Below are 15,658 nucleotides of genomic sequence, written 5' to 3' on the forward strand. Positions count from 1 at the left end.
GAATTTAGGACAATCTGGGCAATACCAACTCAAAAACAACAAAGGAGAAGCACAGAGCAACCTGGAGAGAGCTGAGGAAAAAGATCTGGAAGGAAACCCTGTTGACAAATCTCAGACGAGTCAGAAGACATGGAAGTGGGAAACAATCTCAATACCCTTTGTAAAACCAACTACACTGCTGATTCTCACCCATTCATTCAGGTTCTTGTTGCTGTTTTAATCTAATTTATCAGGAGACTCTGGGACTAGGTAAGAGGTTCTTGTTCTAGACCAGTGATTCTCAACCTTCCTAATGCTGTAACCCTACAGTTCCTCACGTTGTGGTGACCCCAAACTATAAAATTATTTTGTTGCTATTTCATAACTGTAATTTTGCTACTGTTATGAATTGTACTGTAAACATCTGATATGCAGGATATCCTGATATGTGAAAGGGTTGTTTGACCCCAAAGGGTTGAGAACCACTTGTCTAGACCCTTAAACATTTGCAACCAAATCCACTAACCTGGGCTGAAAGCAACTTACTCAGAAGGGCCTTCTTTCAGTACTTCAATACCCAATACCCTCCAGAGCATGAGGGCAGAGGCCCTGCATGTGTGAAGTACTTCTCACCTTGCCTGAGACCTTCATGTCTCAGGAGTGTGGACTCCTGATTCATGGGTTCCAAAGATTCTAGTTCAAACCCCTTCTCCTCCTATTCCAGCCCCCCCCCCCCGCAGTGGAATAAACACCACTATACCTGGTCCTATGGTGCCTTCCCCCAACCTAGCCCTATACTCCCCTCTCATCCATTTACTTAGCTTTCCACCTGCCCTCTAGCCCAACAGGCTGTACCTGCCTTGAACTCCGAAGTGAAGTCAACCTCAACCACCCAGAGGCTGCTCAACTGTCAAAGCCACCCTGAATCACAGCATGTCTCTGCTATGACGGCCTATGCAGTTAGAGCTCAACACACAACAAATGAGGGAAGGCAGAAAATGTTGTGTCCAATGTTTGACAACAGAGGAAACTGAGACAGAGGGAGGTCACAAGTTCAGGTCATACAGCCAATGAGATATGCTTACTGTCCCCCTGTGTCCTTGTCCTTCAACCATACCAGGCAAAGTGATCTGACAAAGCCACTTAGTGCGCATACTCTAAGAAACACAGCAGCCCCTCAGGCCCAATGAGGGAGTATCAACTTGCTAGGTGGTTTCAATCATCACCCCTCTGTGAGAAGGGAGCAAGAAAGGCAGGAAAAAGGTGGTTGTCACACGTGGGAAAGTACTCTAATTGTACCTGATACAAATTCTTCTTGACCCCTCAAAGGACAGGTGTTGCCAGTTCACAAGTGCTGACATACCCAGCTCCATGGGGAACTGGGGCAACCTGCAAGATCACAACATCCTAGGTCCTAAAACACTGCTCTCAGGAAAGCCGCCCCAGCCCCAGGCTAAGTGGGAGGCAGTGAGAGCAGCAGCCCACAGCTTGCCAGTTGTCAAGGGTAGAGACAACTCACTCTAGTCACCTGTTCACTGAACCTGAGCTGAGTCCACGTGTGCACAACCAGCCCCTCTCTGTGCTCTACATGGAGCTTCCCAGTCCACTCCCTCTAGGGCTCAAACCTTGACGTGACCTGCCACAGGAAGGTCTGCAGGACTGGCAGGATGAAGGAAATCACCCTAGATGGAATCTTGACTTATCTGCAGACTAGAGAGAAGAGGTCCAGCCATCACCTTGCCTCACTCAGGACACCCTGAGGACAGGCAGAGGTGAATATGCAGAGAAAGCTCTGGCAAGTGAGAACACTTCTGGTAATGTTACCCACAATCCACTTGCCCCCGTGTCTCCCCACTCCCACTCCAAGTGCGGAGGAGGGAGACAAATGGCAAATCAAGCTAAGCACAGCAGTGACCACCAAAGATTCTAGCTCCTGTGGCTCCGCAAGCTTAGCCTATATAGCCCTTTTCTGGAAAAAGCTCCCACAGCCTCCAAGATGGCCCTAAGTGCTGGGCACAGGAGGTGGCTGAGTGCAGGGCAGATGGAATAATTCTATAGTTCTTTATGGAAAGCAGTCAGCAGGATACACCAAGGGTATGAAGGTAAACATTCAACATCCCCAAGTAACAAAACAACCCAGAAACAAGTGTCAGGTCCCAAAGAAATTCAGAACAAATGGCTCTTATCCCCACATCCCACCCTAAACCTCTCCAGCCCCTCAGCTTCATTGCCTTCCCCCCAGCTTCTGATTCCTATATAACTCAGCCATTTTGGCCACACAATCTCTTGGTTCTCTAGGTCCTCCACTCTTGACTCCTGGTCCTCTCTCCTCTTCCTCTCTCACCTACCTGCCCCTCCTCCCCCCCAAGCACAGTTCATTCCATGCCTCTGGCTCAATTCTCCCAGTATCTACAATAAAAACCTCCTCAACCATACCTTGGAGCGGTCATGTCCTCATTTTCCTTTATCTGGTGCTGAACCAGGAGGAGTATATGTGAGTCCCATTCCAAGGGGCTCAGTCTTCTAACTAAACAAAGCTGCTAATTTGACTCTCCTAAGATATGTATGATCACTTGTTTCTGCTAGCTTCTGCCATCCACCAAATTCTAGTGTCTGCCTCTTCATCCACTTCTTCCCTCCACCTGCTCTTATCAATCATTTCTCGTCATCTACCCGGTAAGTGTCTCTCCGGCTCCTGGGGCCTGCTACGCCCTTCTTGGGTGCCCATCACCTGCACCTCTCCCTCTTTCTGGCCTGCTATGTCCTCATAGGCATCTCTCTACTAAGACACTTATTCCTCTCCTGTTGGAAACCTCTCTTTCCCCAAAAGCCTCTCCCAGTCTACCTCTGGCTGTTTTCTCCTCTACATGTTCTAACCATTCGAGCCGGGCAGATCTCTGTGAGTTCAAGGCCATCCTGGTCTATAGAGCGAGATCCAGGACAGGCATCAAAACTCCACAGAGAGGGCTGGAGAGATGGTTCGGAGGTTAGGAGCACTGGCTGGTCTTCCAGAGGTCCTGAGTTCAATTCCCAGCAACCACATGGTGGCTCACAACCATCTATACCCTCTTCTGGCCTGCAGGGATACATGCAGGCAGAACACATTATATGTAGTAAATAAATAAATCTTCAAAAACTAAAAAAAAAAAAAAAAAAAAAAAGGGTTGGGGATTTAGCTCAGTGGTAGAGCACTTGCCTAGCAAGCACAAGGCCCTGGGTTCCATCCTCAGCTCAAAAAACAAACAAACAAACAAACAAAAAAAAAAAACTACAGAGAAACCCTGTCTCGAAAAACCAAAACAACAACAAAAACCACACCATGTTCTAAGCATTCATTTCTCCTCCTCTACCAGGTGTCATCCTGGAGCCACCTGCTTTGTGTACAAAAGCCACACTGGTGTGCCAGAAAGCTCCTTTTACCCTACTGAGCCCTTATCATGTGGAAAAGGACATCTATCCTCTGTGATTTGGGACATTTCTCTGTGACAAGTCTCTCAGTTTGTTTGGGGATGTCCTGGATTTGACACTTACCCCTCTGCTCCCTTTGCTCTCAGCTCCTTCCTGGAGCTTCCTCACCGCCCCCCCAGGAGCTGCAGTCCCACAGCTTCCTTAAGACCTTCTAACCCTGACCCTGGCCTTCTGTCTCTCAGCTCTCTCCTGGAAGTTCCACTGCATCATTAGACCTCCTGGGCCTTATGTGACCATTTCTCTCTTCCTCCTCGGACTTGGATTTTAAAGCCTCACTGTCTTACAGTGATGACCAAAGATGGCACACTCAATTTTTAAATTCTCTACTATGATAACAACACCTGCCACTGCATAAACAAATGATCCACAAATATCTTATGTCTAAACTTTCTCTGCTCTACCCTTCTAAAAGTCTCTTATCTCTAAGGTTTCTCTACTTCCCACTCTTAAAAATCTTTTACTTCTAAGATTTCTTTGCTCTCTGTTCTCCAAACATCTCTTAAGACCATGCTGTCAACTACCTCAGGATTTGTAAATTCATTGGGTATGGTTAAAAAAAAAAAAAATCTTCAACAGGGGCCTGGAGAGATGGCTCAGAGGTTAAGAGCACCGACTGCTCTTCCAGAGGTCCTGAGTTCAATTCCCAGCACCCACATGGTGGCTCACAACCATCTGTTATGACATCTGGCACCCTCTTCTGTAAACATAATAAATAAATACATCTTTAAAAAAAGTTGCCAGGCAGTAGTGGCACATGCCTTTAATCCCAGCCCTTGGGAGGCAGAGCCAGGCAGATCTCTGTGAGTTTGAGGCCAGCCTGGGCTACCAAGTAAGTTCCAGGAAAGGCACAAAGCTACACAGAGAAACCCTGTCTCAAAAAACTTAAAAAAAAAAAAAAGAGTACATGCACTGTAATTAAGATGACCGTGTGCTATAAACCAACTAAAGCAACAATTAGAAAACTTAGCCCTACTGAGCCCTCTGCTTACCACTGTTTCTCCTTTTCAACTAAAAAAAAGCAAGTCTCCAAAATATTTTCAATTACAATGGATTCTGTATTATGATAAATTCTTTTTTTGTTTGTTTTTGTTTTTGAAGACAGGGTTTCTCTGTGTAGCTTTGCACCTTTCCTGGAGCTCACTTGGTAGCCCAGGCTGGCCTCGAACTCACAGAGATCCACCTGGCTCTGCCTCCCGAGTGCTGGGATTAAAGGCGTAAGCCACCACAGCCTGGCTTTTTCTTTTTCTCTTTCTCTTTCTCTTTCTTTCTTTCCTTCCTTCCTTCCTTTTTCCTTTCTTTTTCTTTTTCTTTCTTTTTTTTTTTTTAAGATTTACTTGTTACATATACAGTGTTCTGCAGGCCAGAAAAGGGCACCAGATCTCATTACAGATGGTTGTGAGCCACCATGTCATTCATGGCTGGGAATTGAACTCAGGACCTCTGGAAGAGCAGCCAGTGCTCTTAACCTCTAAGCCATCTCTCCAGCCCTATTATGATAAATTCTTAAGATTATAAAGATATACTCAGGTTATAATGACTTAGAGATGTATGTCTTACTATTTATATCTTTGCCAACTGTATTCAACACAAGGCTGCCAGAAAATTTAAAAAAGGAACAACATATGTTTGATGAATAAGTTATGTTTAATAAATAAGGTTTATAAATTCCTAAGGTTATAAAGGTCTACTCAGGTTAATAGAAACTGACTTAAGAGATGTATGCTAACTATTACATCTTTGTTAACTGTGCAACACCAGGCTTCAAGAAAATTTAAATAAGAACATATGTTTGATGAATAAGGTATGTTTAATAAATAAGGTTCATAAATTCCCAAGATCTACTCAACATTGATTGACTTGAAGATATGTCTAGCTTCTTTGTCTTTGCAATTTTGCTAAGCTTTAACTACTTGAATAAACCGAGTCATACAAAAAACTGATATTCTATAATGGTATATACTTTTATTTTTTTAATTAAAAAGTTTTCCAGTCTCTGTATGGACTGCATTTATGATTTAAACTTTATTTACAGTTTAAAGTTTTTGTTTTGTTTTTTTGTTTTTCAAAACAGGATTTCACTGTGTAGCCCTGGGTGTCCTGGAACTCACTATATAGACCAGGCTGGCCTCAAGCTCAGAGATCCATCTGCCTCTGCCTTCTGAGTGCTGGGATTAAAGGTGTGTGCCACCACTGCCCAGCTTTAAAAAAAAAAAATCAAATTCTTTTATGTGCTCAGAACTATGCTCATAGTTATGCTAAGTACAAATGTAATATCTCAGACTCCTCAGAGATATGCTGAATATGGCATTTAAAGTGATTAATGAAAAAGTTTCTCATGGGAATGCCAGCTCCTAACAGCAACCCTAAAGTCTCCAAAGACAGTGCAGCACAGACAACTCCACCTGGATTGTGGTAATGCTAACCACTGGGCAAAGAATTGCCCCATGCCTCGGCCACTGCCAGGGCCCTGCCCAAGCTGTGGACACTGTTGGGTTGACTGCTCTGCTCTGCTGGTTAATGTAGGTCAGTTTTCCCAAGTTCCTCCTCTATAGGAAAATCTCTGAGACCTTTTGGGTCTGACCGCCACAGGCCCATGCTGTTTGTGTGGCAGCTGAAGATTTATTGGTGTCCTGTATGACAGCTGAAGGCCTACAAACTGCCCCCAATGAAACCATCAAGATTACCACGAGAAGCCTAGGGTAACTGTCCAGGTAGTGACTGATACATACACAGGCCATGTAGATTATACCTCCTGCTATAATTTATCCTTCTCAGATCTCTGATGATGTTGATAGCTGTAGCTCTATCAGTTTGGTAGCAGCAAGCAGCCAGCTCCTCCCTGCAAGGCTGCAGCTGCCTGATCAGTTCCTATCCTATGTAAAATCAAGCCTCACTTTTCTAGAGCCATTAGGTCTCCTATTGAAAAAGCCAACTTACTGACTTCACTCTGAAAGAGAAAAATTGATTTCAATGTAATTTTTTACTATTCCTTTATCTAAAGGAGCTTGCTTTGCAATGACTGGTCTCAGTGATCAACCACTTGTGTATCATAGTAAATGATTGGATGGAAAGAAATGTTTTGAAGTTTATGTAAGTTGTGAGACTCTAAGAAAATGTTTTAAGGTGTATAAATGCAAGTTGTAAAGGTCTAAGGAAGTGATTTAAGGTATGAAAAAATGTGAAATGTTTCAGATTTCCTTCCCTCTCTATGCTATTGTTATATTAAGACTTCAAGGAGCTGGAGAGATGGCTCAAGGTTAAGAGCACTGGCTGCTCTTCCAGAGGACCTGAGTTCAATTCCCAACAACGACATGGTAGTTTACAACTGTTTGTAACTCCAGTTCCAGGGGATCTGACACCTTCATACCAATGTACATAAAATAAATTTAATTTAAAAAAAAAAAGACTTCAAAAGTTCAGAGTTTCAATATCAATCAATGGAGTTCTAGCTGGGTGGTGGTGGTGAGGCCTTTAATCCCAGTACTCAGGAGGCAGAGGCAAGTGGATCTTTGTGAGTTCGAGGCCAGACTTGTCTATAAAATGAGTTCCAAGACAGCCAGTACTGTTACACAGAAAAATCCTGTCTTGCAAAACAAAAAACAAACAAACAAAAATCAATGGAGTTCTGATAACCTATTAATCTAAACATGGTAAAGCACTGAACTATCATGAGTTCAAAATTCTAAAATTCCTTTGGTTATTTTCTAGGTATAAAGTTAAGGTGCTTCTCAGCATGCTGAAAACTATATATCCAATCTATATATCCAGCCCTCTAGACAGGGGAAAAAGTGTACATGCATTAAACCCAAAACCATAGCTTTTGCTATGACTCAAAGGTATGAATCTACTGCTTCTTCTACAATGTGGTCTTCAGTACAGATTACAAACAGTAGTTATGCTAATATATCTAAAACTTTTATCTTTTTTGTAAACTTTAAAAATTCTTGTAAGCAAGCCAGTGGTGGTGCACACCTTTAATCCCAGCACTCAGGAAGCAGAGGCAGGTACATCTTTGTGAGTTAGAGGCCAGCCTGATCTACACAGCAAGTTACAGGACAGCCAGGGCTATACAGGAAGACCCTGTCTCAAAACAAAATTCTTACAGCAAGTTGCAACTTGGATCCACCCGTCATAGGTCAAATGGACTCCAGATAAGTACGTCTATCCATCAACAGCCTAAGCTTCCCCTCTACTGCCTGCCCCTGAGAGCCCCTTCCCCTTCCCCTGGTCTTGGAACTCCTTCCCTCCCCAAACTACCAAGATGGGCCTGGAAGCTTCAAGTGTACTCCAAAGATAAAGGTTTTCCTCTAAGCTCCTTCATTTCACCTCTCTCCCTAGTCCATGTCCATTCAGGAGAGCTCCAATCAAAGGAGGAGTGTAAACCGCCCCCAAACTGCCTACAACACACCAGCCCCAGGTGTTCCTTCAGAAGCTGCCTCTGTCTAAGGAAAGAGGAACAGCTACTCTGGGTAAATGGAGACACTGTTACAGAAACTGCCCCAGTGTCTACAGGCTGGCGACAGGGAAGAGAATATGGTTACTCAGCTACTGCAGTGAATGGAACTCACACACCACCAGCAGGTAGGTCACAGGTGATCCCCCACCTCTCCTCCATTGCTTCTTTTGAGTGACCTGGTATGTTCTGGTTTCTTCAAATAGTAGGACAAGGCAGACAGCTCCACATGCCAGTCATTTAAGCCTGTGGCTATAGTGCCTCCACACCTGCTTTGGCCCTCAGCTTGGAGAACTGCCATCAGTGTGAGGAAATGGGCTGTGCCTCTGCATTTGCAAGAAGAAAACAGGGTTTGACTAGCAAGCTCCTGTGAGGCTCCAAGTAGGCAGGCACAAGAATTCAGTGCAGAGTCCTCACAGCAGCTGTTACCACAGTGACCTAAGTCCTGGGGTTTCACAGAAGGGGGAATCTGTGTGAGAACCAGATCCCTGTGTCCCAGAGACCCCATACTTTCCTAAAGTATTCACAGACTTGAGTGTCCTCAGCTGAGTTCCTGTGTGACTCACTTCCTCAGAAGGAATCCCCAGGGACACACACAGGACTGTTGTGTCACCCTGTCCTCTCCACCCCATAGCAGAAAGGGCACACAGGATTCATCAGTAAGATCACAGATCTGCAGACCTGGCTTGGTCACTCTGTATACAAAATGCCAAATCAGAGGGAACTTGCCAAAAAGAGCCGCAGTACCTAAGGCTGGTCTGTTGTGGCTACCACGTCCCTTCCAAGCAGGCTGTACTGGTTAGTTTTATGTCCACTTGACACAAGCTAAATCATCTGAGAGGAGAGAGCCTCAATTAAGAAAATGCCTCCATAAGACCAAGCTGTAGGCAAGCCTGTAGAGCATTTTCTTAATTAGTGAATGATGTGGGAGAGCCTAGCCCATTCATTGTGGGTGGTGCCATCCCTGAGACGGTGGTCCTGGGTTCTATAAGAAAGCAGGCTGAGCAAGCCATGAGGAGCAAGCCAGGAAGCAGCACCTCTCCATGGCCCCTACATCAGCTCCTGCCTCTAGGTTCTGGCCCTGTTTAAGTTCCTGACCTGATTTCTTTCAGTGGTTTATGATGTGGAAATGTAAGGTGAATAAACCCTTTCCTCCCTAACTTGCTTTTGGTTGTGGTGTTTTATCACATCAATAGTAACCCTAAGACTAAGACACAGGCAATGGGGCAAACAGGTATAACCAGGGCTGGGCCTGGCATCAGCTCACCATGTGACCCCGACAGACACTTACATTTCTATGCCTTAGTGTCCTCAGACAACTGTGGCCATGTGACAAGACCGGTACTCCCCCAAGCTGCAAAAATTGTGTTAGTACTTACATACTTAGTTATAACTAGCATTTTCATGAAAATTAACTTGTAAACAAAGGAGTTTTTATCATCCCTGGACCAGAGAAACAAGAATCACTTACTTTTAAGGTTACCTTTAAAAAAAAAAAAAAATACAAGGGGCTGGAGAGATGGCTCAATGCTTAAGAACACTGACTCTTCTTCCAGAGGACCCAGGGTTCAATTCCCAGCACCCACATAGCAGCTCACACCTGTCTGTAATTCCAGTTCCAGAGGACCCAACACCCATGGCAAAACACCAATGTGCATAAAATAAACATAAACATATTAAAAAAAATACAAAACCATAAGACTTTTAGGGGGTGAGAAGGGAGACAGGGTCTTACCATATAACCCAGGCTAGTCTCAAACTCACTGTGCAACCCAAGCTGGCCTCAAACTTGTGGCAACCTTCCTGCTTCCACCTCCAAAGTCCTGGGATTATAGTCATAGATCACCATACCTGCCTCAGGTAAGATTTTTAAAGATTTAAATAGACATAAAGCCAGGCATGGCAGCAAACATCTATAACCCTAGAAGTCTAAGGCAGGAGGATAATGAATTTGAGGCCAACCTGGGTTACAAGGCCTATCTCAGGGGTAAAATATAATTACACACACATACAAAAGACTTGATTTATTATACTCACGGGTATAACCAGGCAGTATAAAGATGGCTATTCTCCCCAAATGGATACATAATCTCTTCCCAAATCCAACTGCTTTTGTAGAAACTGACAAACTATACAATTTCTACAGACAATATAAAAGATCCAAAGTCATTTTAAGAAAGAACCACTATAGACAACTTGTGCTTCTATCTGGCCTCCATTAATCAGCCATATATATGTTGCTACCGGCATTAAGCAGGCCAGGCTTTCCCAGCCTTATCACCGTGGGTTCTTGGACCCCCAAATTCTTTGTTTTGAGAGCCATTAGATAGATGCCAGTAACAGAAACATACCCTGAGCTTTGACAAACTATCTCCAGGCACTGCCAGATACAAGCCCTAGAAGTGTGTGTGTGTGTGTGTGTGTGTGTGTGTGTGTGTGTGTGTATGTGTAGAGAGGGGGGTTGGTGACAAAACTGTTCCAGTTGAGAAACACTGGGAAAGAATTACAAAGCAAAGGGAGAGCATATTGTCCAGAAATAAACCCTCTCACATTTACGGTAAACTGAGTTTTGACAAACATGCCAAGGAACTCTGATGGAAAGAGGGTGGTCTTTACATGAAATGAAGACATGGCAGCATGGCTCAAATTACTACCATGTTTGATGAGCTGAATTCAATCCCCAGGACCCACATAGTGTAAGAACCAACTCCAGCATGTTATTCTCTGATGTCACACTTAAACTAGAAAAAAATTAGGAGAGGACTAGGGAAATGGCTCAGTGGGCCAAGGGTTTACATGGCAAATACGAAGCTAGAGTTTGTATTCTAGTGTCCATATAAATGCTGGATGAGCACAGTGGCCCACCTCTAATTCCAACTTCAGGAGGCAGTTAGGATATACCCAGAGCAAGTTGAATAACCAAATTTGGCTGGCTCTGGGTTCAAGTGAGAGATCCTGCCTCAATACACAAGCAGAGAGCAACAAGAAAGACAATGAGAGAACCCCCACATACATTTATAAGCATGCATATGACATGCACAAACCTACTGCCCCCAAAAATCTGTCATCTTAAGCTAGGCAAAAGTTTCTTAAACATTAAATCCAAAAGCATTATTCTCTTTAACTTTAAATTGAGCCAGGATTTGGCAACTCCTATCTGTAATCCCAGCAGGAGAGAAGCTGAAGCAGGAGGATGTCCATGAGAGAGTCCTCTTGGGCAACATACTAGTTCCACACCAGATGGCCTACAGAGTAAAACTAGTTGGAAAACAAAAACAAAGTAGGGAACAAACCAAAGAGCTAGAGAGATAACTCAGTAGTTAAGGGCACTTGCTGTCTTGCAGAGGACCACACTGTGATGCACAACAATCCCTAACTCCAGTTCCAAAAGATCCCATGTCTTCTGACTTCCAAGAGCACTAGACACCCATGTGGTTCACACATCATGTAGGCAAAACAGTAACATAAATGACTCAATCTAAAAAGAAATTTAAGCAGTGAAGAGCTGGCAGCTCTTCTAGAAGACCTGGATTCCCAGCACTCATATGGTAGCTCATAACTGTCCATAACTCCAGTTCCAGGGGATCAGCTACCCTCTTCTGGACTCCATGGGCACCAGGCAGGCATGTAGTACACAGACATGCATGTAGACAAAACACCCATACACAAAGAATTACATTAATCCCAGCACCTAGAAAGCAAAGGCAGGCAGATCTTTGTGAGTTTCAAGGTCTGGCCACATAGAGAATTCCAGGCTGTAAGACACAGTTGAAGGGGGCACAAACATCCTTGTGCTCACAGACAGGCACTAGGGGAACCTGGAATGTTCAGCACACAGGGTTGTTCCTTCAAGGGAAAGGATCCCAGAACCTGAGACTGAGGCAGGAGGATCCTGAGTTCTAGTCAGCATAGGCTACATGGCAAATCCAAGCCAACCTGATGGGCAGTAGTTTCCAAAAGACATAATCATTATGTTACGTCAAAGAAGCCAGCCACACATACATCTGACTGTATGATTCCATTTATATGAAATGTCCAGAAAAGAAAAATTGCAAACACAGAAAACTGAACACCGATTGTGCTGTTAAGACTGAGTACAAACAGGCACAAGTGACTTTGGGGCAAGAAAGGTCACAGTTGATTATGGTTGTTGTACAATTCTACCCATGTACTAAAAATCCACTCATATTTACAACAGACCGGTTATGTGGTACACAAGTTATACCTCAACAAAGTTGTTCAGGGCAAAACACACAGGACAGAAGCAAAGCAGGTATTATTGATTTCAAGTTCAGCATTGTTGACAGCACATGAAAATTCCCTAAGACAACTGGACCGCATAAGATGTTAAACATTACTCGGGGAGCTGGAAAGGTAGCTTAGTGGTTAGGGGCACTTGTTGCTCTTCCAGAGGACCCAAGTTCAATTCCCAGCCCCACATGGAGGTTTACTCTAGTTCCAAGAGCTCAAACACTCTCTTCTAGCCTTCTCAGGCACCAAGCATTCACATGGTGCACACACATACATGCAGACAAAACATTCACATATAAAATAAAAAATGAATACATCTAATAATTTTTGTTTAATTGCTTGGGCTCCAATGATGGTTCAGCAGTTAAGAGTACCTGTTGCAGTGGTGGCTCCCGCCTGTAATCCCAGCACTCAGGAGGCAGAGGCAGAGGCAGAGGGATCTCTGTGAGTTTGAAGCCAGCCTGGTCTACAGAGTGAGTTCCAGGACAGCCAGGGTTACACAGAGAAACCCTCTATCAAAATACCAAAAAAGAGAGAAAGACAGAAAGACAGACAGACAGAAAACTAGCACTCCTCTCCTTGAAATAATCAAGAAAATTGGCAGAAGCCTGAAAAAACAATTTCATAAAGTTGAACAATTCATGAAAGTACCCTTCAAATGTTTTATTTTATTTTATTTTTATTTTTTATTTTTTGGTTTTTCGAGACAGGGTGTCTCTGTGTAGCTTTGGAGCCTGTCCTGTAACTCACTCTGTAGCCCAGGCTGGCCTCGAACTCACAGAGATCCGCCTGACTCTGCCTCCCAAGTGCTGGGATTAAAGGTGTGCACCACCACCGCCCGGCCAATACACCAAGATCTTGAGGCTGCCATGTTAAGTGAAGAACTAGGGAGAAGAACAATGAAAGACACATTGTCTATATGGTTATCTAAAAGAATAAGGAACGAACTAGCACTCTCTAGGTGCCCTCCCCAGCACCAAAAACATACCAGACAAACTAAAACCTTTGGACTGGGCAGGCCCAGAACTCAGCAATATACGAATGGCAGCCCAGTCAATCCCAGGAGGCCAATGGATTTCAGCTCCTGTGCCAGCACTAATTGATTAGCCACAGCTGGCTAGGATATTCCGGGATGGATCCTGGTTGGAGGAGTGTCTTAAGCAATCAGAAATGCCTGCTACAGTGGATCTGTAGTTCCTGCACAGCCACACATTGATGTTTTGCCCAACGGCCTAAGTAAAGGGACATTAAGACTGCTCAGGTGTCAGGTGAGGGGAAGTGCCACAGTAAGCTAGCTTTCCAGTATCTGTTATACCACTGCCAAACACTGTTAGGGTCTGGGTCAGTCACCTAGTTACCTTGGAAGCAGTTATAGTAGCTAACATTTGCAGAAGAATTTTTAAGAGCCTAGCACTATAAATTAGCAACCCATTTTATAGAAGGGGAAATTGATATGCAGATATCAGGCCTTAAAGTCTGTCTCCAAAGGAACCTCTGGAGCTACAGGCTGTACTTGAGATGCACACAGGCATGGAATCTCCCTAAACTAGCAAGTGACTCCATCCCATTCTGAGTGTCACTAAACTGCCAGTTTCCTTTTCTTTCACTGGGGCAGTTCCCAGATCCTCACATGAACAGAGTACTTTCTCAACCTTGAGTGGACATCAGATATACCAGAAAAAAAATGGGCTTAAAATGCATGTCCCAGCCAGGCGGTGGTGGTGCACGCCTTTAATCCCAGCACTCAGGAGGTAGAGCCAGGCGGATCTCTGTGAGTTCGAGGCCAGCCTGGTCTACCAAGTGAGTTCCAGGATAGACGCAAAACTACACAGAAAAAAAAAAAAAAAGCATGTCCCTAGGCCAAAACAAGTCTTGAAGTATGGCTCGAAATGTTTAACAAGCTGTCCATCAAAGGAAGCAGATACTTTTGGACTACACAGGAAATCTGGCCTGGTTGGTCTGAAAACATCTGAAGACCAAACATCACACTGGACACTCAGAAGACTGGACCTAAAGGTCCATTTGGATGTTCAGTGTTCTATCTCACCAGAAACTGTGTAGAGATAAGTGCAGCTCAAGCTCTGCCCAGCCACACTCACCCATCCTCAGGGCAACAGACATTGCTGGGTACACCTGTCATCTCAGCACCAGAAGCCACACAGTACCAGGCCAGCCAGAGCTACATAATAGGGCTTTTGTTTTTTGTTTTTTTTTTTAAAGGGGTAGGGGAGTAGGTTTAGGAATGTGACTAAGTTGATAAGAGTACTTGACTAGCACGCACAATGCCCTGAGTTCAAGTCTCCAGCATCTCATACAACTGAGCAAAATGGTTCACACCTGTTATCCCAGCACTAAGAGGGTAGAGGCAGGAGGACAGATGTTCAATGTCACACTCAGCTATATAATGAGTTTGAGCCAACCTGGGCTACATAAGACGACCCTGTCCTTATTTTAAACAAACAAACAAACAAACAAACCAAAGGAAACAGAGTAGGAGCAAGCCTCCTCTGGGAGCCCACGTCTGATGCTGGTCCCCTACTCTGCTTCCAGCTCCCATAATTACCAGAGTGCCTGCCCTGAACAAGAGGGGAGGGTGCGGTAGTCCTCTCCAACCATTCCAACTGTTATCCCAGTAGCTCCCTATCGATAACCTCCTTGGGTCAAAGACCGGTGTCCCTCACCCGCACGCTAGGAGAAAAGGCCTGGGTCCAAATCCGAAAGAGTTGTCACAATCGGGGGGCCGGCGACCCCCGGGGGTGAGGCAGTCCTCACCACAATGCACTCTGATCCCTGAGATGCCAAGCTCGGTTGCATACAGAGGCTGTGCAAAGTGACTGGCCCAAGGTCACCAATCAGGAAGGGGCCGCACAGGGTGCGACAGTGGCCAGTCGGGATAGCCAGGGCCGCCGCCACGCCTCAGACTCCACAGGTACCGGGAAGGGGCACCGGCCGACGGTCGGCCGCAGGACAGGGCGCGCGCCGTCTGGTTCCCAAGCCTCCTGGTGTCCCCAGCCCCGGTTCCAGCCCGCGCCCCGCGGTCCGCGCCCCCGTAAGCTCACCGGACTTCGGGGGATAGCGATAGGCCGAGTTGGCCTGAATGTCGATGTCCTCCACGCCCGCGATGCGGCGACTCAGGATGGAGCCCATGGCGCTGGCCGGCGCGAGAGGAAGGGGTGACGGCTGAGGCGTCCTCACACGGACATGGCCCAGAGCAGGCCGCACAGACGCGCGTCCACCGCCGCGGCGGCACCTCGCCTCAGCCCCCGCCCCCGGCCGCCCCGGCCTAGGCCTGGCGCCCCGCCCCGCCGCGCCCCGCCCCGTCCCGCAGCTCCCGGGGAAATGGAGTCCGCTCCGGCCCCCGGCGCGCTGGACCACGGGGCGCCTGCGCACTACGCTTCCCAGGATGCCCCTCACGTGAGCGGCCAGGGCGGGACGGACCAAGACCCAGCCTGCGAGGGGGTATCGCCCTCCGACGACGCTAACCTCTGCGGCCCGGCTGGATGTTGA

General features: G+C 45.8%; 1 protein-coding gene across 8 annotated transcripts in view; it reads right to left on the reverse strand.

Annotated features, from left to right (window-relative positions):
- Nucleotides 1-15,445, reverse strand: part of Mgrn1 (mahogunin ring finger 1) — a 52,002-nt gene extending 36,557 nt beyond the window's left edge. For all 8 annotated transcript variants that reach the window (XM_036195152.1, XM_036195150.1, XM_036195151.1 and 5 more), the window contains exon 1: nucleotides 15,211-15,445. In XM_036195152.1, coding sequence (XP_036051045.1) covers nucleotides 15,211-15,298 — 88 coding nt within the window. In that variant the 5' untranslated portion in view covers nucleotides 15,299-15,445. The remainder of the gene's footprint in view (nucleotides 1-15,210) is intronic.
- Between the last annotated feature and the right edge of the window lie 213 nt (nucleotides 15,446-15,658).

This window comes from Onychomys torridus, chromosome 8, assembly GCF_903995425.1.
Source record: "Onychomys torridus chromosome 8, mOncTor1.1, whole genome shotgun sequence".
NCBI lineage: Eukaryota > Metazoa > Chordata > Mammalia > Rodentia > Cricetidae > Onychomys > Onychomys torridus.